At 39.7% G+C, this 23,892-nt stretch overlaps 1 protein-coding gene across 1 annotated transcript in view; it reads right to left on the bottom strand.

The window, feature by feature from the left end:
- The window catches only part of MED13 (mediator complex subunit 13), a 75,770-nt gene extending 52,568 nt beyond the window's left edge, over positions 1–23,202 (bottom strand). Inside the window, exons 1-3 of the mRNA XM_065573079.1 lie at positions 22,716–23,202; positions 19,997–20,231; positions 1,246–1,414 (exon numbers count right to left, since the gene is read on the bottom strand). Of these exons, the coding sequence (XP_065429151.1) occupies positions 1,246–1,414; positions 19,997–20,231; positions 22,716–22,781 (470 nt within the window). The 5' untranslated portion in view covers positions 22,782–23,202. The remainder of the gene's footprint in view (positions 1–1,245; positions 1,415–19,996; positions 20,232–22,715) is intronic.
- Positions 23,203–23,892: the final 690 nt, after the last annotated feature.

Genomic DNA, 23,892 nt, shown 5'->3' with positions numbered 1-23,892 from the left:
GAGATCAATCCTTATTTGGTGTTAGTTTAAACTGATTTTGTTACAATTACACTCTGGGAATACGTACATCAAGATGCAATCATGTACAAAACTAAGAATTTGCCGAGTCAACACAAGAACCACCCCATCTATTTAAAGTAGATCTTCAAGGGGGGGGGAAGGGGGTGGCGGGAGAAACAGTGAAAAGATGAACTTGGTTCCTTGTTAGTCAGTCGACTATGATTGCCAGACCTACACGAGAAGACAGTTCCAGAGTCTAGAAGTCTTCACTGAATACCCCTGACATTTAAATCTAAGGACTGTCAGCAAAAGCAATCAGGCTAATCTTAAACTGCCATTACGGTACACAGAAAAATCTGTCACCTAAGCTAGGCCCCAAGCCACATAGGGTTTTACAGATCCTATGCAACAACCTGAATTGCATTTGGAAACAACTGGTAGCAAATGTATTCTATGGAGCACAGATGCTCAATTCAAGAAGTACCACTAAGTTAGGCAGGCAGCTAAATCCCAAACTGAGGTTTCTCAATGATCTTCAAAAAGGTTTCCCCATGTAAAGCATGGAGCAGTAGGCCAATCTGGAGGTCAACTGTATGGTAACTGGCAAGGTCTGGAACAGAATCACCGTCAAAAAACTGCTTAGCCAGGTACTCCAGTGGGGCGGGGGGGGCGCGGGGAGAAACTATGCATGGCTTATCCTTTTCCCAGGTACAGTCTTTACAATGCTCCCCAGGCCCAGAAGCTACTTGCACAGAGAAAAAGGCATCCGTGTTGTCATTAACTCTGAAACAGTCCAGTTATGTTATTTGTATACCTTACCACCCCTTTTTTCTATTCTTTTCTGGGAGTCTCTGCTTCACCTTTATCTACTCTCTTCCTGATTGCCCAGAAATCCATTCATGGTGGGGGAAAGAAAAGCAGTACAGGAGAGATCTGCTGCTGCTTTGAGAGGGTAGGCAAACATCAAGACATCATCTTCTCTTTTGAGAATGAAACCTGATATCCAGCATGCAAGAACAGCAATACAGGCAGAATTCTTTTGTAGGGAAATTTCAATGCATGTATAGAAGTGGAGTCCAGGAAGACACAGGACCCATTGTCCCATACCAAGTTTATACCACAGAGCATGCACAGAAAGTATGAGACCATGCAAAGGAACCATTTTCTTCTCAGCATATAGTTAAAAATCACCACCCTGAGCAGTAAATTAAGCAGGTGAAACAAAACAGAGATAAGATAGCCTACCTTTTATTTATAGGTTTTTCATCTTTCTCATAAGGCTTCACAAACCACTTCCCAATGCGCACAAAATTCCGGTTCATTAGACACCTCTCCAGCAGGTTGTGAACTGCTTTGAAAAGCAGAGTGCGACATTCGTAAGACAGTCCATTCTCCCATATGCCATCTTCCTCTTCTATAATGCAAAAGAAAAAGGAAAGCCTTTATGGTGATGTTTAATTTTTAAATCTATTAACCTTTTATTCTTTAAATATGCCAACTCCAGGGTTCATTTAAAGTTCATTTACAGCAAAAATGACATTCATTCCACTATGAGTTTCTAGAATGTCATAATATGCAGTTTAAGGGGAGAAAAGAAAAGGGGAAAGAAAAAAAAAAAAAAAACACCACTTACAGTTAATCCATGAGGCCTAGAAGTAGTGGACATCTATTAAGTAACATTCACTGCATCTTTATTTTATTAGCATAGCCAATATAATTATCTAGGGAAACAATATTAATCTTGGTGGTTTTTTCCCCCCTTTCCAGCATAAACAAATTAAAAGATCTTTGTATACACAAGAGAAATACTTAACACCGTTACATTACGAATCGTAACACCGGCTTGCAAGATGGCTCAGACTTTGGCTAGCATGCGCTGCTTACCCCAACAACGAACAGGCAGTTGAAAAGTATGCTTATAATTAAATCAATAATAATAGCCTTAATGTTTATCACGATGTTGTCCAATAATCGCACTACAAAATTAAGAGCTTGGAAAGAAAAACAAGCTTTGGAAAACACAGCCTATCACTATTACCGGTCTTCCCCTTCTTTAACAGCAAACCTTAAAGTCTAGTCTCACAGCACAGCAAAGTAAAGAAACTTATTTGGGAAGGAAAAGTATTTACCATCAGACAACAGTAAGTCAGTCTTCCTATCCACAAAAAAGCAAGATATTTAGTGGACAAATTCTGCTGTCAGACATGTGCTTGGAAGCTGTAAGCATCTAAACACTATCTGGCTCATGTAGCGGATAATATAATTGTTCAATGCTCAATTCTTCAAAATCTTATGTAACCTCCTGCCTATCTTAATAATTTGGTTTCCAATAAATTTATATTTGTTCTTCAAACAGAAGGAAGAAAAAAAAATCCACACCTTACTTTACAGACAAACCAAAAGGCAAGGATCACTACCAAAAGACTAATTTAAAATTCTAGTCTGGTCACTGTCCATTATGGTCCAGAATCAGTGCATGAAAATACTAACTGACCCTAGAAGTTTTTGCATTGGTCTGCAGTTTCTAAAGCCGGCTGGCCACAAGATACAGAGCCATAATTATCACAATACATTTATTACAAGCATTTTCAGGTGGCCCTCACTGTCTCAGCACATGGATAAGATTAAGAGAAAAAAATATTTCCCAGGTAAAGGTAGCAAAAATACATCATAACCTCCAACAGCATGATAATAGAGAACAGACAGAGCATCTAGATTTTTTTCCCCTGTTCACAACTGTTAGAGAGTCCAGACAAGACGACTGGCATAGAAAAGGACAAGGAAATACATCTGGCTGTGCTTTCACAACACAGCTAGGCTTGGGTTTAGATTAGTTAATTCCCAGTCAGAAGGCTAACAAGCGAGAACAGTCTATCCATCCATCCCTTTTGCTTTCCACTCTTCGGTTAGCTTACCAGTGAAAATGTACCTTGCATGATGGTCAAAAGAGGTCTGCTATGCAGCTGGGCCCCTGAGTTGGGTTTTTTGTTTTGTTTTTTCTTCTCCCTTTTTAAGCCTGGGATCAGCCCCTTCAGTTTCATCTTGAGCCTATTAACAACCACTTCCGAGTACATAGAAAAATGCACTCAGAAAGGCAGTAGGAGTTCCCTTCACAATTAATCTCAGGGACAGCATGTGAAGAAGCTACAGAGGTGGCAAAATGAGGGATGACTATGGTCAACAACTGTTTTTGAGCATAAGGGCACAATGTTTTAGCCACAGAGGAAAGGAAAGAAACTGTGTCCAGAAATTCCTATCAGAGAAACTGAAACAATGACAAATCTAATCAGATCTAGATATGGCAAGTAAATGAAGGCATCTTCCCATCTCAAAATTATCAGATCAGAACCACTTTTTCTTTTTCTGGTAGGAGTTTAAGGTAGCTACATTTAATCCAGATCCTGTTCTCTGCCAAATAAACTCTCTCCCTTACAGCCCCCATAACTGATAAAGATGAACATAAACATACTGATGACACTGAAGCATGTTATCTCACACCAATTAGGACAAGAAGTGACAAGGGGGACTGAGAGCCCTCTGGGAAGGAAAAAAGTTACCTATCACCCTGTTCTGGGATCCCGCCAACTGAAATAAGTAGAGCTACTTTAAAATATTTCTTCTCAGTCATACCACGATAAAAGCATCTCAGGGTCAACAATATCAAAGGCTACTGAAAGATCTAGTAATATTCACTACCAACAAATTTTGTTAGATCAGTATTAAGGTTACCTAATCCTGCCACGTGCCATTCCAGAATTGGTGGGAGGCTAAGTATAAACCTCTGAAACCCAGGAAAGAGAGTTAAGGTAATGTCTCCTTAACTCAGCCCTGTTTGAGCAATGCAGCCCAACAAGTCCCTGTGAGAGCTCACAGGACTGTACCCTCCCCAAGCATGTGGAAGACAGCAGTGAGGGTGAAGAGTTGTGACGGGAAAACCACTTAGACCTTGCACTCAATAGGATAAAGTCCAAATTTAGGTCATGCTTAGTGAACACAAGCTAGCTAAGGCTAAACTATACCACTTGATCTATTGAGAACAAACCAATGACTTGCCATATAAACATCTATTAGTCTCTATCCTTAGCATTTCCTCTGCCTTCAGTTAGCTCTGACACACTTGTGGTACACTGTGATGTATGTGCCAGCAAACAGTTGGAACTCCCACAGCAACAGTGAAGCACATGTGGCAGAGAAGGTGCACAGCAACAAGCGAATGAGCACAGATGTGAAGTTCTGGTGTGCACTGAGAATATGCAAGAGTGTGAACAGGATGAGGCAATTTTCTGTTCCCTTATCTTCTTCACACACTTGGTCTGTATTTGTACAGCACCTACCACAGTGGAGTCCTGGTCCATCACTAGTGCTCCTAGATACTATAGTACGTACTAACCAACTAGTCTCTGGAGGCGATAGTGGCAGCCATGAAAGTACAGATGTTTAAAAAAAATATATATTAAAAAAAAAACCACACCTTTCAGACATTCTTAGATTTTTAGAACCAATAGAGCCATTGTGATCATCTATGCAAGCCTCCTGCATAACAATTAGGAGGGGGAAAGATCCCCACTTACACCTCTCCTCAGATGGCAACATGAGCTCTGGCAACTTGCTGCAATGACTCTCTTGATCAATACAGCTCAACCTAACATAGTTAGGGTCAGTGAACATATAAGAAGAGGAATGACAAGAGAATTGTGTTGGATACTACACAGCACACCACTGGAAGTAGCTGATTTTGTTAGGGATAGCTCAGGTTTGTTTCTTCCCCCACTCTCCCACAAATGACTTAGCTCCTGGGAGCAGGTATATTTATGGTTGTGGGAGACTGTTGTTTGAGAGCCATTACTTTAACTCTGTATTTCCTAGTTTTCAGAGGATTAAGTTTATTAGTAACTGCTGTTTAAAGAATTTCAAAACACATATTTGCTTTAAAAGCCAATTAGAAAATACAGTAATTCACTAAAGAAACCAGGGTGGATAAAAAAAATCAATGATTTAAAAACACAACAACAGATTTTTATTTAAAATCGGTGGGGGGGGGGGGGGTTCTGTTTTTTTTAAACCACACACAAAATGCATCCAGCAATCATTCCTCCAGAATGCCAACTATCAAACTTCAGAGCTAAGGGTGAACCATTCAAGAAATATGTTTGCTGCTGCTGCTGCTTTAAAGAAAGTCACATCAATGAACTGGTGGAAGTCAATAAGCACTTGGATTCAGAGACTGTTGAAGTGATAATCTCACTTTTAAACAGCAGTAGCTTTTTCTCCCAGGGTAGAAAGATTATTTTCTTCTTTTGACTAATTCATTCCAAATTGAGAAATTGTTTGGGACCTGAAGGCAGGAAAGCTTGTTTTTCTTTTCCAGATTATGAACAAACAGGAAAATGAAGGTGAAGACAACTGAGTTAGCTGCAGAAGCCAATATTTTAAGTTTCTCATGTTGACCTGGATGACAATGTAATTTGTTTTTTTTAATATTTCATTATGTTAGTTAAACAATTTTAACAAAAACAATCCTGATTTTAAAAAACTTTGTTTAACTAAATTCAAAAATTAATATGCTTGCTTTGTTTATTATAATATGTTTGCTGTTGAAGAAAAGAAATCCAGAATACATAACGTCGTTGTTTTAGTTAAATAAAACAATTTAAATGTCTATCTGGTGATGTTCTCCTCCTAATACAGAATGGCAAGAAAATCCTCCAAATATTAATGATTAACCTGTTGAATTTGAGATATTTATGAAGTCATTGGGAGGTGAACTATCTGCTTCAATTACCTTTGGTAAATGAAATAACCAAACAATCATTCATTTTCTGATATAGCTGGAAAACTAATCTGAAAAGTTTCCAAAATAAATCACTTTAAAATGTATAGTGTGTACCTTCTAAAAACGAAACCTACATCTATCTCTGAATTGTGAAGAATATGTATTAAGGTTATAGCCACCACCAAGAATGCACTTTTATGTAGAAATCCACAATTAAATCGAGTCTTCCTTACCAGTGATTTAAATCAATTTGCTTTAAATCAAATCCACCCTGAAAGAAACAATTTACAAGTATTGGTCTGGAATAAGGGCACTGCAGTTGTTGCTCTTTACAAGTTTAACAACCATATGTTATGAAAATGTTTGAGCTAAGGAGATTCTTGTTTTTCTGTGTTCAGAAATATGCAAATACACTCGGGAATGAACATCTTATCATACATGCAGCTTTGCAGTTCAAAACAGACTGATCAAACTGTGGCAAACACAGGCAACATTACAGAACAAACATTAACCACAAACCTTAATGGTATTGGACTTTAACTGCACAATAAACTCTGCACCATTTCAAAGGTTAAATGGCTGATTTCTATATAGCTCTTTAAGTGATCTCAAATTTACAATAAAATCTCGTGCATCAATTAGCTTTTTTTTAAATGGTGCTTCTAAGAACAGGTATTTCCAGTCTTTACGCCCAATTTTGTTTTGGGGTAGTAATCTACAAATAGGGGAAGGAAAGGTACAGAAATGAATCTTTGCAGCTATTGCAATAATTCAGGGTCTGCATTTCAAATGGTTAAAAGTGTGCACTTGAGGAAAGGAGTTCCCCCCCCCCCCCCCCCCTGACTTATTTTCCTACACATAACCACAGTCTCTTATTTTCCTGCAAAGCCACTAGAAAAATGTTAGTCTATCAACCAATGTTACTGGCTTAAAAGTACAAATTTATCCATAAGCAGAGAGTTTGTCAATATCAGAATTTAGCATGCTATCAGGATTATACAAGTATTCATAACTAATCTAGTCTGCATCAACTCAGTCTTGATGAGACCTTTGTTCCTTAAGGGCTGTGCCTAAAGAACAGATATCCACTAAGATCCAATCTCAAATGAATACTGGTATATACTAAAGTCATAAAAAGAAGACTAGAGTTATGAAAGTTTATAGCAAGTTTATTTATAACAACACTAGCCAAATTCTAACATACAATCATTTCAATAGCAAATTTAGACAGCTTCGGTGTGACCAGACAGCCATATGCTGCTGCGAGAACATTTAATTTCACCTACCACATTAAAAAAATGAAGTTTGAAGACCTTCATTACAACAGACTGGATGTTACAGGCACTCAGAATCAGACTAGGATCTATTTTAAATATTCTTTCCCTTGATCTCAAATCTTTGGCTCCTGAGAACCATTTTGCATAAAGTGGTTACTTTATTATTACTGAATAGCATGTGCAATCTTAAACCAGGTTAATTAGGTATTTGTGTTATTAAAAGGTAGCCCCTTCTCCACCCCACACCTCAGTGCAATCTTGTTTGTCAATTAATGAAAATAATTCTCCCTGACAGGAACAAACCTAGAAGATAGATGGTGTCTGAATTATCCCAATGTTCTAATATGGTATACGCTAGTAAACTGGATTTTGAAATTCAGAAAGGAATGCCTGTGGGATACTTACAAACATTGATTATGACATGCAAGAATGAATACACTTTTAGGCCAATTCAAAATTCCAATATCCAAATGTTTCTATTCTTAGAAAGGTGGTTTCTAAATTGTACCACAAGTGTTCAATTCCCCAGAAATCAGAATGCAAGTCATCTTTAAAAGGCTTGGGATAAGTTTAATATAAATCTTTCTAAATAAAAGACATTGTACAAAATTTCATCAGCCATGTGTAAAATTTCATCTTTAAATTAAAACAAACAAAAACAAAAAACCCACAAGAGAGATTTCTGGCTGAACTTAATGTCCAGAACAATTTAGAGTAAAGGAGAAGAAGGTGGATGACATTTAATTACCTGGAGAATATTGGGTAAAACTTGATGCTTTCTGTGGGGGTCTGTTCTGCCCTCAATGGGCATGCAACTCATTAACATTAATGGGAGTTTATGCACAGAGGGAGAATAGACTCCTCAGTTAGGGAGATCTGGAGACAGTCTCCCAAGTCTAACTACATAGTAATAATCAAATGCAAGACATATGTATCTTGCAAAATAAAGGCAAGTTTACATCATCTTGAAGGCACAGGGAGGACTTAATGGGTTTAAATTCAAACAGCTTTCAAAAGTCCCATACATACTCAGTTTAATACACCATTATATTTGTACAAATGAATGAGAAGTTTGACAGAGATTGTGGCATTAACATTGATAATTTTCATTCTAGCTTCAACTGTGCCAGGCTTGTCTTTAAACAGTTCTTAAGGCAAGGCTACAACACAGATCTGAACTCTGTTTACTGTTGCTGTCTTTGGTGGAGCAATACAGGTCCCAGTTTTCATAGTTTAGGCATATTCTGGAAGAGCACTTATTTGTGGAAAGAGATTAACAAGTTGCTAATGTTTGCCCAGACAACAGCAGGTTGCAATTTTAGAAATGCTCCAATAGATATCGCCTTCTCCATGCCAAGAGAAGAACAAAAACCACACATACAGTCCCGTGCGTTTTCATTAAGTTTTGAGTAATTGGGGCATTTGCTATGTGATTGTACAGTGCCTAGAACAATGGGGGCCAAATCTAGCTAAGACCTCTAGGAGCTACCACAAGACAAACAGCAGGAACAGGAAGACAAGCTAGCACAGACACCAGAAAATCTCAACCCCAAGTACTTAGAGCACTCAAGTCAAATTCTAATGATGTTCTCTGTACAGAGCAGGGATCAGCAACCTTTGGCACGCGGCTCGCCAGGGTAAGCATTCTGGTGGGCCGGTTTGTTTACCTGCCCGCAGCCGCAGGTTCGGCCGATTGTGGCTCCAATGGCCACGGTTCGCCGTCCCAGGCCAACGGGGGCGGCGGGAAGCGGCAGCCAGCACATCCCTCAGCCCGTGCCGCTTCTCGCCACCCCCATTGGCCTGGAGCGGCAAACCACGGCCAGTGGGAGCCGCGATCGTCCGAACCTGCGGACACGGCAGGTAAATAAACCGGCCCGGCCCACCAGGATGCCAAAGGTTGCCAACCCCTGGTATAGAGGAACTGCTCAGCTGATTTAAGTTTCTAGAATTTATGTTTTATGGGGATACAAAGTTCTGTTCTGCCATGAAACAAAGTTTCTTCAATTAAAAATAGTCGGAACTATAAATTGCTGAAATATTTCCTTTTTAAAACTTTAATGTAGTTGTTTGGACTGGCTGCCTTCCTTCTTCATCAGGCGATCAGTGTGACATTCTCAGATGCAAATAGTTCAAGGCACTAACAACCTTGCGAGACGTTCCATAGATCCTAATAAAAAAGTTATTTAATCTCTGCACCTGCAGTCATCTTTGGAAACAAACAAGAAAGTGGTTCTATGAAAGAAGTGACCCTCATTGATGCAATAAGCACAGAAAGAAGCGAAGCACGGAGCAGCAGCCTCTGCCAGAACAATAGCAAAACTTGGAAAGACTTTGCTTGAAGGAAATCTGCAGCAAATCCTTTACCAAAATCACCAATCTCAAAAATCATGAATCAGGCCCCCAAACCTCATGAGAGTGTCTTTAAAAACCTCAAAACATTCAAAGTTTATTGGCCTTCTGGTTTTTGAGCCTTTGAGGTGCACTCATCACAATTTGAAGCTTTTCACTGCAACCAAGCGGGCAAGAAACAAACCCTTTTTCTCCTTAAATGAATGCTGAGATCACCACATCACCTGTCTCCAGGAACTGTGGCTTTAAGTAATAAAATATGATGAGGGCTGGCAACACTGCTTTGCTGGAGGTTTTTTTAAACTGATCTTACCCTTCTACTCTCAGAAGCACAGCATGAAGAAAAAGAACCTCAAGCCCAAGGCCAGATATGAAAACTGCCATCCAGCAGACTACAGCCTGAAAGGACGCTGATTTCCAGGATGATGGACGCAAAGCAAAATTTTAAGTATAGAATTTTCAGGCTTTAAAATGAGTGGGCTTGAGATAAAAATCTCTCTCTAGGCAGTAAATATCTAGAAAAAGTCTGTTTACTTAGTCTGAATGAACTGTATATCCCTACAAAAAAGGAGGGTTAAATAGCATAAAGGTTTTTACCCCCCTCCCCACCCCACCCCTTTTTTTTTTTTTTAAATAAAGCATACTCAAGGTTATATATACGATCAGGTTAACCAGCATAAATAAAAAACTAATTCACATTTACAAATGTGCTTGAAGTCCATGTGAAAAAAAAAAAAAAAAACAACTTGAACTCAAGTTTCCAAAAAAACCCAAACAAACAAAAAACCAGTTTTAAGCACACCACCAGCCCACGTCTCCCTGGCAACCTTTTTTACATTGGTTTAAGTTTCTCTTCCAGGTTGCTCTGTGTCTCACAGCAACAGGGGAAGCCAAGTAACAAGGAAAGAGTGAAACTGACTGTACACAGTCACATGAAATGCACAAAGTAAGCCAACTGTGGGGGAGGGGGGAGAGAAAATTTTTGTCCTCCAATCGATTTCAGTTAGTATAATCTTACACGTTACTAGAAATTTAAATTTAAGGGTGAACAAAACAAAAATAAAACAAAAAAACAAAAACAGAGAGAGGAGGGGTTGTTTTTAAAAAAAGCCTTGATGTCCCTTTAATCCTACTGACAACACTCATCTGAAGTGCTGTGTGTGTGTGTACATAATCAAGTACAGCATCAAGAACCATACCAGGGGTGGCCAAACTTAATGGCCCTCCAAGCCGCATATGACAATCTTCAGAAGTTTGAGAGTCGCCAGGGCTCAGGGCTTCAGCCCACAAGAAGCGCCTGATGGGACTCGGGGCTTCAGTCCTGCTGAAGTGCTGAGCCCCATAGGGATGAACCCCTGAGACCCCACCTCACCACTGGGCAGAAGCCCCTACTGCACCACCCCGCAGCAAGGCAGAGGTCCTGAGCTTCCCCCTCCCCCCCAGCCCTGTAGGTGGAGAATGGGGAAAGTGGCCTGGGGGAGCTCCATGAGCCACCCTTTAATGGTAAAAGAGCCGCATGTGGCTCGCGAACCACAGTTTGGCCACCCCGAACTATACTGTTGCAATACAGGTACTTCAGTGTGCTATAAAAATAGATAAACAGCACAAGCAGTGGCAGTATAATGTTCCAGAATAATTATGTAGCATACATAATGCGTAGGGCCCTACCAAATTCACGTCCATTTTGGTCGATTTCACAGTCATAGGATTTTTTAAATTGTAAATTTCATGATTTCAGCTATTTAAATCTGAAATTTCAGGGTCTTGTAACTGTAGGAGTCCTGACCCAAAAAGGAATTGTGGGAGGTGGGGAGGGGGTTGTGGTACTGCTGCCCTTACTTCTGCGCTGCTGCAGGTAGCGGCGGCGCTGCCTTCAGAGCTGGGCAGCTGGAGAGGGGCGGCTGCTGGCCAGGAGTCTGTCTCTGAAGGCAGAGCCACTGCCAGCAGCAGCGCAGAAGGATGGCATGGTCTGGTATTGCCACCCTTACTTCTGTGCTGCTGCCTGTAGAGCTGAGCCCTCAGTCAGCCGCCGCCACTCTGCGGCTGCCAAGCTCTGAAGGCAGTAGTACAGAAGTAAGGGAGGCATGGTATGGCATTGCCACCCTTACTTCTGCGCTGGAGCTGGCAGGCGCTGCCTTCAGAGCTGGGCACCCAGTCAATAGCTGCCACTCAGAAGTAAGGGTGGCAATACCACAACCCCCCCAAAAAAATAACCTTGTGACCCCCTACAACTCCCTTTTGGATCAGGACCCCCAATTTGAGAAACTCTGGTCTCCCCCATAAAATCAGTATAGTATAGGGTAAAAGCACACAAAAGACCAGATTTCACGGTCCATGACGCGTTTTTCATGGCCATGAATTTGGTAGGGCCCTAATAATGTGGTGGTGAGGATAATATAAGCACTTGTCTACTGGGACCTGGACTGAGACCATCACTTAACATAATCCATTGAAAAGTCTTCAGATGGTAAGCCTTCAAATAGCTACTGACCTAACTGGATGTTTTCTGGCAACCCTGAGGTTAAACACACACCTTATCACTTTTACCAGTCCTCTAGCCTTTCTCCTCCCTCTCCCAACAATGGTGTATGCCATAATCCACGAAACAAGATTAACTTTCATTTTGCTTTCATTTCCCCATCCCTGCATTAATAATACTTCATTCCCAACAGTGTTGCATTTACCTTTGCCCCACTCTGAACATATTCATTTTAAATTAAAAAAAAAAAAATCTAAGTCTTAAGTGAAATTAAAATATATTATAAAATGGAGAGGTGTGTTACTGAAAGTAATGGCCAGGACAAAATAGTTCATATTTCATATTTAAGTAAACTACTTACTCAAGTTCCACCACCAGAAACTGAACTGAAACCATTTTAAAAAAGTCTAGTTTGCTTTCATTGGATTTGCTATTGACTCTTTTTCCTCAGTCTAGACCCCACCCAATGAAAGTCAGTTTCATTTTTGTTTACAGTCCATTTTTCTTTTAGGTACTCTAGAATCAGCATATTGCTGCAGAGTGTAGAAGTATGGTTTGATTAATGCAAAAACTTGTAGCAAGTTTTGAAGAAAGCTGTCATGAAGTGTTTCTGACTCAGATTTTGTAAAACATTATTTGCTACCAAAAAAAAATAAAAATCTAGATTTCTGGCCAAACTGTTACTGTCAGCATCCTTTTACTGTAAACCATCCTTTGCTTAATGTATACTTAGAGTAATACAAAACAGGTTTGAATCTTTCAAAACCAGTAACATGAGACTGAAATATTCAACATGTTAAAAGTATACATTTCCAAGAACCCATCAAAATCCAAGAGCTTTATTTCCTCCAGTATGTCAGGACTTGTCTACACTCATTGCGCTGCTGTAGCACTTAGTGAAGATGCTACCTATGCTAACTGGAGAGCTTCTCTTGTTGGCATAGATACTCCACCACACCAAGAGGCGGTGGCTACGTTGATAGAAGCCCTCCCGTTGACATAGCGCTGTCTACACTAGGAGTTTGGTCGGTATAAGTGCATTGCTCAGGGGTGTAGAAAATCCGTAATTATACCGACATAAGTTTGTAATGCAAACCAGGGCTCAGAAACAACACCAATAGCCATAGTTGTTGCGACCCCAGCTACGAAGAGGATAAATAAATCAGGAAGATATTTTTTAAATTATATTCAACATTCAGTAAACTTTTAACACGTATTGAGAGAGAACTCAAAGTGTTTTAAGCAACAGCAAACTACGCATATCACCAACAAATTCACCCCGCACTTTGAATGACCATTTTAACATCACTTTAATTATATGAAAAACAAATCACTTCTCAGCGTGTAAATTTTCTTGCATTTACTTTCTTGTATCAGGTTTTACGCATAGGCTTTAAAAAGCCTATTGCTCACCTTCCCTCTCCACATGCCCCCCAAAAAACAAACTTCCTTTAAGACAGTGGTGGGCAACCTGCGGCCCGTCAGGGTAATCCACTGGCGGGCCATGAGACAGTGTTTACGTTGACCATCCGCAGAACCGCGGCCACTGGGAGCTGCGGGCAGCAGTGTTTATACTGACTGTCCGCAGGCACGGCCGCCCGCAGCTCCCAGTGGCCACGGTTCTGTGGATGGTCAGTGTAAACACTGTCTCGTGGCCCGCCAGCAGATTACCCTGATGGGCCGCAGGTTGCCCACCACTGTTTAAGAGCTCTCATTTAATAGCCCAGTCATAAATATAGCCTGTATAAATCAAAGTTTTGCCTTAAATCAAACCACACACCATACTGAAAACTCAACTTTGGTGGTGGAGGGGATAGGAGGGGCTGTCAGCTGATACAGTATGAAATTGTAGTAAGTGTATCAATATACAATAAAGCCTTAAGCCAAGTGTTACAATTAAAGAAGAAAAAAAAAGTATTCTAAAATTAAATCAAAGCTTAATTTACATTAAAGGACTAAATTTTGGAAGATACTGACCATTATTGGATTTAAAAAAGTAATAATCATCTAGTTCACTTGAGTGACAAAGAGTTCAAGATTCTACTACTATTCGAAAAAGTGGCAATAACCTCTTGTCTGCCCCAATTCTTTCTGTCCTCTTCTCTTTTCCCCCTCCTCTAAAGGTCCCTTCTGTTCTTTATCTTATCTAATAATTCTTTTTCCAATCTCTCTGTACATGAAATAAGGCAGAATAAGATTTGAAACTAATTGGATTAACTATGTAATACAAATTGATTTATATTTTAAATGTTCATATTACATATAATCAAATGTTTCAACTATAGTTAAGGTAGCAAATGGTTAACACAAGACTATTATTATGTATTATACATAGTTTCTGTTTGTGGGGGGTTGTGTTTGTGTATTTTTTTTTAAGTAAAATATTAATAGGGAAAGAAAAAATTACGATACATCATTCACTTATTATGAAAATGGTAATTACTATGTACTACACAGAGTAGATGTTTCACATGTAAGAACAAGTTCTAATTATGCCCAAATGCAGCAGACCCATTTAAAAAAAATGCATTTAACAACACACTTTAATCCTATTTCTAGGAAAAAAGTATTTGTGTTCCACAGAACAGCCTCTGGGCATCCACACTTTTTGGACAGTTTCCTTGACTGAGAACCAGTTCAGATATGAGCTACAGTCCAAGATCACATATTCTACTAAACTATATCATACCATATCTACTGTCACTATATTTGCAACAAGACACAAACTAGACTTTTCTTTAGAAGTGTTAAGTCTTTGCAAAATGTGTATATTACCTATAGAGTATACATCAATATTTTACCTTCCCTACCCATCCTCCCAGAGGAAAATAAAAGCAGAATATTTACACTTCTGGAGTATATATTGTGCTTGCTTATAGGGATTTTAAGATTGCTTCAGTTCTTTGTAACTTTTTCATGAAGATCAAGTTTAGCTTGTCAAGCCAGACATGGCAACATTGTGTTTTGACACTGTGCAGAACACACATATGCCACAATGAAGAGAAAACTGCAAGCAAGTGTAAAATATAAACTGGGACATTTAACCACATTAAATGTGACAAAAAAAAATATATATATAATTTTTTTTTTTTAATTTGGAGAATAATTATGCATACAGATGGATTTCACTTACACTGGAGGAGTTTTGACAAACACCATCCTTAGTGATCAAGGAATTTTTCCCTGAATTTCTAAAGGCACATTCTGCATAGGATATTCAATCTGGAACAAGTATATCACCACCTGAGCCGAAAGTCCACGTTTGCAATGCAGTAGCAATTTTCACCTTACTCCACAGATGTGAAACATAGACATGTTATCGCCGGCACAGCAAAGAACTGGAAAGATTTATATCAAACAGCACCTTCAAGCTATTATGCATATCAAGTAGCAAGATACAAAAACACAAATAAAGATGTTCTGTAAAGAGAATGCACAAACAGCACTGAGCAATGCTTATTAGCAGAGTTTTGCTGGAATGGACATGCCTCCACATGGAGGACACCAAAATGACTAAGAACATATTGTACAGTGAACTTTAATGGGCAAAAGATCTAGAAGCAGGCAGAGGATGAGAAAGATTTATTGCTACCTACCGTAACATACAGACACTTAGGCTCACTATATTGACACCTGGTGCAAAGTTTTGTAGTGTGACATATATCAAACACAAGAGTATACGTCAAAATCAAGCACTGCCAACAAAGTGAGTAAACCATTAGTGAAGTGATTCTCAAACTGTTTAGTGGACCACTTGCTAGGAGCCTGTAGAACAGTGGTTGGTCACATGATGTTGGTTCTTACACTGGTTTCTGTATTAGAAGCTAAAGATACCTTAGTACTTAACAGGTCCACATGATTTGGAAGTGGAGAGGAAAGGATCCATGGGACATACTGTTACAACACTGTCCCCATTATGAAAAAGTTTGAGAATCTCTGCACTATGCACTTCCCTGCCTAATATACAGAAATATCTGCTGCCATTTGGAATCCAAAATAGCTCAAGACTGCTTGTCATTTTTAACATAAAGGACAAACAAATATGCATGCCTGCATAGACTTCTGAAAACTTTTTTAAGATATCAACCATTACTTTTCCTTCTTATAGCTTGCACCTTCCTGTAAGTCTAATGCAGAGCCAAGACTAACATTAATTTATAAATTACTCCCCCATCAAAGCATGCTGGGAGCTGTACAAACAAACAAGGAGTCTAGTACAAAAAAAGATGAAGTTAGTAAATATAGGGCCAAAAGTAGTGAAGCACACGCAAATTAAAAGGATATTTTTAGAAGTTAAAAGAGATGAACAGAGAGAGGGAGGGGAAAAAAAGAGTTCCACATTATACAGCTCACCACAATAAAGGTATAACTTGCTGGCCAAAGACACAATGGTGGAATCCTTAAAATGTGGGTGAAAGTCAAAGTACAACTATTGCCTCAGAATTAGGTCTTGAACACAATCTGGACCTATATAACATTAAAAACCCAACCTTACCAACTTCAACCCCCATATTTATATAGTCAGACACTTTGAAGAGCACAGAGAAGGTGTAATACAACTATGGTTGCTCAAGCCAGTGAGATACTGTGCTGCAGCATTCTGAACAAGCTTATGTAGTAGAGACGTTCTACTTTAAGCCTTGCAGGGAGGGATTTACTATGATCATGCCCCACTGTTGCGGCAAGACAATACCATTGCAAAGTTGCCACAGGTACAGCAGATTAAGTAGTTTTCCTAGAACATTTGATAAATAGCACTCTTCATGTCTTTCAGTCACACCTTTTCTAAAATTCTTAACTAGAGTAACTACCTCTGAATAAATCCCCTCATAAATTGGGGAAACAAGGAGTAGAGCCCCTCACATCAACAACCTCTACCAGCAACAAGACTTATACCCAAGGCTCAATGTAGAGAGTTCAGATACAGCCAGCTGGCAAAATCATTCAAACATTCTGCCAGCGCAGAGAATGAACTTCCACAGGGCAAGAGACATACAATTGCATGTCATATAAAAAACATTGATACTCTACTATGTTTAGACATTATCTTGCCAGGAGACCCTGTAGGTTATAAGAAATCCTTGAGGGATATGACACATGGCATCCTTCAGCAAGTTGTTCATCACCAACAGCACTTCCAAAACACAAGCAATGTTAAGCTACAACTCATGGCAAATCAAAAGCTGCCAAGAAGTCTCATATGCCCAATGATTTATGGCCCCTTAACAAGCAGTTTCAACTCCAAAGGGAGGCCAGAATCTAGACTGTTACTGTTATCCAAGCAGGACTGGAACTGAATAACTGCTGTCTTTTCAAATCACTTTCCCTAAAAGAGGATTGTTACTCAGCAATAAGTGGCATACTCTCTAGCAGCAGGAGGATGTTTCTTAAACATAATGGTTTTCCTCATCTCTCCTTAAGGATGGTCAACACCCTCAGTTTGCTAAGCAATAGCATTGATAATGCCTATTAATTCATTATAGCCACACTCTGTTTTCACCAAACAGATAGCAGGCCTCAGCCTGGAAGCAATTTATCTTTTCCAGGAGCAGTGTAACAAGGATGGAGCAGAATGGATTAATAAAAACTGTCCGCTAACCAATAATTCATTACTATGTCTATGGATGAAGCCAAGCAATATTGTTTGGGCTCAGTTATAACACACACACACACACACACGTTTTTGCATAGAAAAAGGACAGGCAACTTCCCAGCTACCTCCTCCCCAACCTAGCTGCTTCATTTCCTATAGATCACCTACGTAACTGCTTCTGGTTATAAGGATCCAAGCTGACTAGAACCTTGTAACAGCTGATAATGGCTTTTGGAGGCTAACTTCCTTGTTGGAATGAGAGATCAGGCACATTTAACCACCAGGAAGATCAAAAAGTCATGAGCTGTTAGCTTCAGAATCTGTGTGGAAACCAAAAATCTCTTGTGCTGAAACTGGTATGGAATAGAACCTGTACTGAAATGCAGACATCAATGATCAAACATCCCCAACCCAAACAAATTAAATATCCAAAACAGACCCAAAAAGATAAGATTGAGCAAACAACCAATTCTGTATGAGCGCCTCACTAATTCTAGATAAGACAACTCCAGGAAGACATATGCCGGCCCATCTACTCTGAAATCCCAAAGACAATCTGTGAGCAGACATTAGCTCAGAGAATTCAGCTACAAGGTATCCCCCCAGAGGCTGATGGTATCTTTTACCAGGTTCCTCCTGATTACTACTTTAAGTGATTTAAAAAAAATAAATAAATAAATAAATAGGGGGGGGGGGGGCAAAAAAAGCTAGATACTGACCAAATAAAATGTATCACACTAAATACAGCAGACAAGTTTAGAAACTTGGGCTCAGTCCTATGTGAACCTGTGGTTTAACTTCATGCTCATTATCTATTAAAAAAAAAAATCTAATATTGTATTCTTGTCTCACCCTATGCCATAACAGACAACAGCATACCAAAACTTACACTGAAACTTCTACACAAGTGTTGGTCTTTACTCAGGAGTAGCCCCAGGCAAAAACAGCATGGAATCTAAGTTACATCTCACCCTACAAAAGATGGTCCCTCAGGTCTGGACAGAGGACATTCATAGGGCAAACTACAGAAGCTGTAGCTGACTACTCCATAAGAGAAGTTTCCATTTCCAGGGTTGTTAGTAGTAGCAGCAGTATTGCAATTCCTGCTAACTCAAATACAATATCAGAAACATCTGTAATTTTAGTACTTGAGTCTTTTCCAGTACAGAATATATTTGTTGCATAAAACATGAAATTCCTTCTTATAAACTTGCTGTACATATGGAAATCCTACAGATTACAAGACTGTTTCAAATCAGATTGCTCAGTGACATTTCAAATTCATATTTGCTTTTTGGTATGTCCACAATTACATAGAGACTATTAATGTATTCTAGTTCTCTCAAGTACCATTTATTCATCCAACAGAAAACGTTTCCCTGAAAAGAACAAGTACTCACAGACTTCCATTTTCATCAAAAGCATTACATACCAAAACTAAACTTCATTTTACAATTCTGCAATATGAATGCTTTTCATTATTCTAAAGTATAAGTATACAACAATATGACTTCTTAATATTATTGTATAAAAATAAGTATCCGTAAGTCTACTGGGGAGACTGTATACAAACGTAGTGCTTTAAAAATTAGCTCTCCAAGCAAAACACAAAACAGAAAGCAGTCATCTGTCAACAAGATTATATTAAAAAAAGGTAGGTGTGATTTTATTTTCTAAACCAAAATTTTCAAAATAAGATACCTAAAGTTAGGCACCAAAATCTAAATTCAGACACCCAAAGAAGAATGGTCTGACTTTCAGAAGTGTAAGCCATCATCACCTTTAATGGTGACAGTAACCTACTTTAACAGACACTCAGCACTTCTGAAAGAAAACAAAGAGAGTCTTAATGCACAAGATTCTCAGGATTCCCTGCTCCCTGAGGTGCCTTATTTAGGCACCTTTCTTTTGAAAATTTTGGCCATGTTTATACTTCCAGAGACAACTCCATCTGGTTCCCTAATTTTTTCCCCCCATACCTTAAAAATGGCATGGAGATTTAAGATGAATTCTGATCATCTACAAATGAGTTTATATCAAAACATTTTAATAATATTAAATCATCCCACACCTAAAGCCACTACCACAGAGTCTTGCATTTCTTTGTTTTAAAAAGAGAAAATTCTATCCAAATTTGAGAGACTCACTTTAGTTTTCAAAAAGCATAGGATAAAAAAAAAAAAGGGGGGGGGCAAAATTGCTCCTTGAATATCAAGCACCATTTCTCTCAGTAGAAACAGCCACCCTAAATACAGAGAGACACTCAACTATATCAGTACACAACTCAAGACAGTTCAGTTTTGATAAGATTCCACGATCATAGCAATTCGGTTTCCTGGGAGGCCCCCACCCACCACCATAAACTCAAGGTGATGGAAGTTGTAAGTATGACAAATCACTATAGATAATAAACTGTATGTTATTATCCATTGTAGTGTTTATAAAGTGGGAACTTTTTAAGTATGGAAGACAGCATCCCTTTGTTGACTGATTGATTAGATTTTGTTCAGTCCATTCTCTTTTACCTGAGAGGTCATGATGAATAAGATCAGTAAAGTTGGGGTCATCGCCCCACCAAAATATCCACAACTCTCTGCGTCCAGGTCTCTGATCGCGCCGCCAAACACTCAGTACATCGGCTTTCAGACAGCGACTGAAACTGCTCAAAATGGGATCCTCCTCCGTTACCGGAAAGAGAATTGGGGCAGATGTTGGACCCTGCCATACGTATCGTTTCCATTTAATCCCAGTTAAATCAGCCTGTGGAAGAGGAACAGAAAAAAAAAAAAAAAGTTAGGTGAAAAACATTTGGGGGAAAACAAAGTTTACTAAATCCTGAAGTTATTTCTAGTTCCTTCATTAGAAGGAAGTTGCAAATAGGACTCTTGGCAAAAAGCTATCAGACATAAACCCTAGTTCTGTGATTTTAAAAAGAGAAAAGAAAAGAAAAATCCATGATCCTATGCTTTTAAGCAAAACTTATCAAAATAATTTCTAAAATATATTGTACTCTGTTAAATATGAGGCTGAAGAAGACAGCTTAGATCCTAAACCAGGGGTAAGCAACCTATGGCACACATGCCGAAGGCAGCACGCGAGCTGATTTTCAGTGGCACTCACACTGCCAGGGTCCTGGCCACCAATTTAATTTTAAATGAAGCTTCTTAAACATTTTAAAAACCTTATTTACTTTACATACAATGTTTAGTTATATATTATAGACTTATAGAAAGAGACCTTCTAAAAACCTTAAAATGTATTACTGGCACGCGATTCTTAAATGAGAGTGAATAAATGAAGACTCGGCACACCACTTCTGAAAGGTTGCCGACCCCTGTCCTAAACTATGACCTGCACCTTGCTTTACCTCTATCAACCTCTATCTTCAAATAATTGTTGTAAGTATTAATACCAGAAGCAAAGTTGCAATAAAACTGACTGTTCTTAAATGTTTGCACTGTTGTGTTTTGGTTTATGCAGAAGAGACCTGAAGAAGAGCTCTATGTAGCTTGTCTCTTTCACCAAGAGAAGTTGGTCCAGTAAAAGATATTACCTCACCCACTACCTCACTGATCATGTATCTTGGCAAACGCTTTTTTCCTTAACCTTGATCTTACGCATGTATGCTCCCTCTGTACATTTTAAATTACACAACGCTTTCAGGAAAACTGATAGATCTACAATAGATCTACCTTCAGTGAACACCCTTAACTACCAGTGCTTTGAAAGATCTACTGGTAATAACAGAATTCTTTATTTTACAGACAGGGAATACGTCAAGTTGCAACTTTTCAAGTGCACCCACTGTACCCAATGCCATCATATTCTCCCCTTCTCCCACTCCCAAAATTAAATCATACGTTATTTTTCTGCAAAAAACTGCATTTAACTTAAGTCTGAAATTGAAGTTATTATCCTGTTAGCCACAACAATTTGTTTTGCTCTATATCTTCCTATTAGCACAGATAATCTCTATTCTTGAACTATTATTTACAAAGCAACACTGTACCAAAAAGAGACCAAGGTTTAAACCCTGACCACTTCTTAAATGGAACAGTGACTCAAGATGCATGGCAGGAGGTGTCAAATGGATTCAGCCTTATAAATGAGCATATACAACGGGGGGGTCCTTGCACTTGCTAACACCATCCCCCCTTCTCCCACATGGTTCTAATCTCTCCTCTTCCCCCAGGTATGACACAATAATTAAGATTATTGCACAGTTTTATCTAATAGGGTAGTCTCCACCACCCAGTAGGAAGATGAGACTTCGGACTAAGTGTTGCTAAGGAATTTGCAACAGTTGGTACTTCTGAAAGACTTACAAGATGTTGCTCATACTGAGCTGCAGACCTGATGCAGCCATCATACTGGTGTCCTGCAGACATGCTCAAGCTGCCCAGATTCCCCTCCCCCAAAATACACCAGCAAGAACAGCCAGACACAGGGTTTACTTAAAAACAGCCTCCACAATAATAAATACCAGTCAACCTGATACAAGTTAATTTGCATTAAAAAGGAAAATTAAACAGGTCAGCAATCCCCAGAGCCACAAAAAAGTGCACTATAGTCCAATCCAAATCAAGTTGTCTTTAGGAGCTGTCAAAAGTGAAGATTAACAGTTTAATGGTAAAAAAAAAAATAAGGATGTGAAATGGTGCACAACACAAGTATAGGATAGCATGTGCCTTTGTAAAAAAATATATCTCACCAAAACCAGTTTAAGAGAAAAAATGATAGACAAAAAGAAAGCAAGGAAAAAGAGGGGATTTAGTTGAGATTTTTCTGGGGCATCACTACAGGGGAGAGGAAAGAGAGAAAGTTTGCCAGAGGAAAAGGGAGTAGTGGAGCTACATCTCATATCTTTATTTTAGTCCTGGCAGGAGATGGTAAGGTATAGCTAAAAAGATTAATAGGAAGCAGAAAAAGTTGGGGAGAAGGAAACAGAAGGGGAAAGCAAAGTGTTGGGGTAATATTGGTCAGAAAATACAAGGGAAGGAGGGAAGGACAATATTACACAGGCAATGATGTGGGTGGAAGGGGGAGGGGGGGAGAAAAACAGAGGGACATAGAAAAGCTGGCTGGTTCCAGGCAGGGCCTACTCTGAGCACTCATCCAGCAGAAGCTATGCTAAAAATGGCTGCTTTGCTTCCACTACCCCTTCCACCCCCCACCTCAAAAAAAAAAAAAAAAAAAAAATCTTTCCCTCTGTGAATAGTGTGTCTGCAGCTGGTGGACACTTACCAGACAGAAAAGGTTGGAATGGCAATCCTCCAGGCTGGCCCCGTTCGGCACGAAGCAGGAACTCATCCTCACAGCCACAACCCACACGCCATTATCCCACAGCCTCCGACAAGAAAGAAAGAGACAGACAGAGAAAGAGAGAGAGAGAGACACACACACACACACAGAGAGACAGAGGGGAGGGAGAGACACAGAAGGAAGGGAGGGGGAGATTGGTTACACACGCACAAACAACACAATTAAATGAGGGATTTTACACACAGACAAACAGGAGGGGAGGGAAACAGGAGGGGAGCAGTGAAAAGTGGGCAAAAGAGTCAGAACCTTTCCGCCTCTTCTGCCAAAACTGGGGTAAAGACAACAACAAGGGGAGAAAAGGAGGAAAGGGTCAATAATCCAACGATGGAAGATTAAGATACACAATCCTCCCTGCTTCTCGTCTACTCAATCGAAGACCAAGGGGAGAGAAGACAGTAGCTGATCCAACAAGGGGAGAGAAGTGGGGTAATTAATCCAATGGGGCAGGAGATAAAATGGGTTCACGACCCCTCCCTCTTATCTCAGTCGCCAAACGAGGGAGTTGAGGAATAAATAATCCAACAGGGGAAATTAATCCAGCAACCTCCCTGCTCTTCCTCTTGTTTCTTAATCGCCAGATGAGAGGGGCAAATAGTGGAATGACTGGGGCTGAGCAGTCGTGGGTCGATAAGAGTCTGAGGGGAAGAGAGTAAAGCGGGGGTGTCAGATTCTTCTCCCTCTCAAAATATATTCCAAATAAATTAAAAATTAGATCAGACAAAAACTTCAGGTGTCAGAAGCCAGATAAATTTTAAGAATTCCCAAGGGTGGGGTGAAATTCTCCCGGGGTGTACCCCAAAATCCGCCGGGGGGGGTTCTTGAGTGAGAAGGGGACCCTGAACGCCCCCTCAGCAGCAGCCCAGCGAGGTATGTTTTCTTGTGAGCATAACCCCTCTCAACAATCCTCTTCTCTGAAGGGTGAGACCCAAATATTCTCCGTTGTGCGTGAAGATCCTTCGCTGGGGGGAGGGGGGGCGGAAGAGAGAAACTGTGGCGACCCTCAAAGTCTCTTCGGGGGCAGATCTTCTCAAGGGGGTGAGCCCCAGTTTTTTCAGAGAGGCGGATGAATCCCACGAAGTCTCTCGTCAGCAGGGGCCTA

This window comes from Chrysemys picta, chromosome 19 (genome assembly GCF_011386835.1).
Source record: "Chrysemys picta bellii isolate R12L10 chromosome 19, ASM1138683v2, whole genome shotgun sequence".
Taxonomy (NCBI): domain Eukaryota; kingdom Metazoa; phylum Chordata; order Testudines; family Emydidae; genus Chrysemys; species Chrysemys picta.
This window is presented reverse-complemented; position numbering and strand designations above follow the sequence as displayed.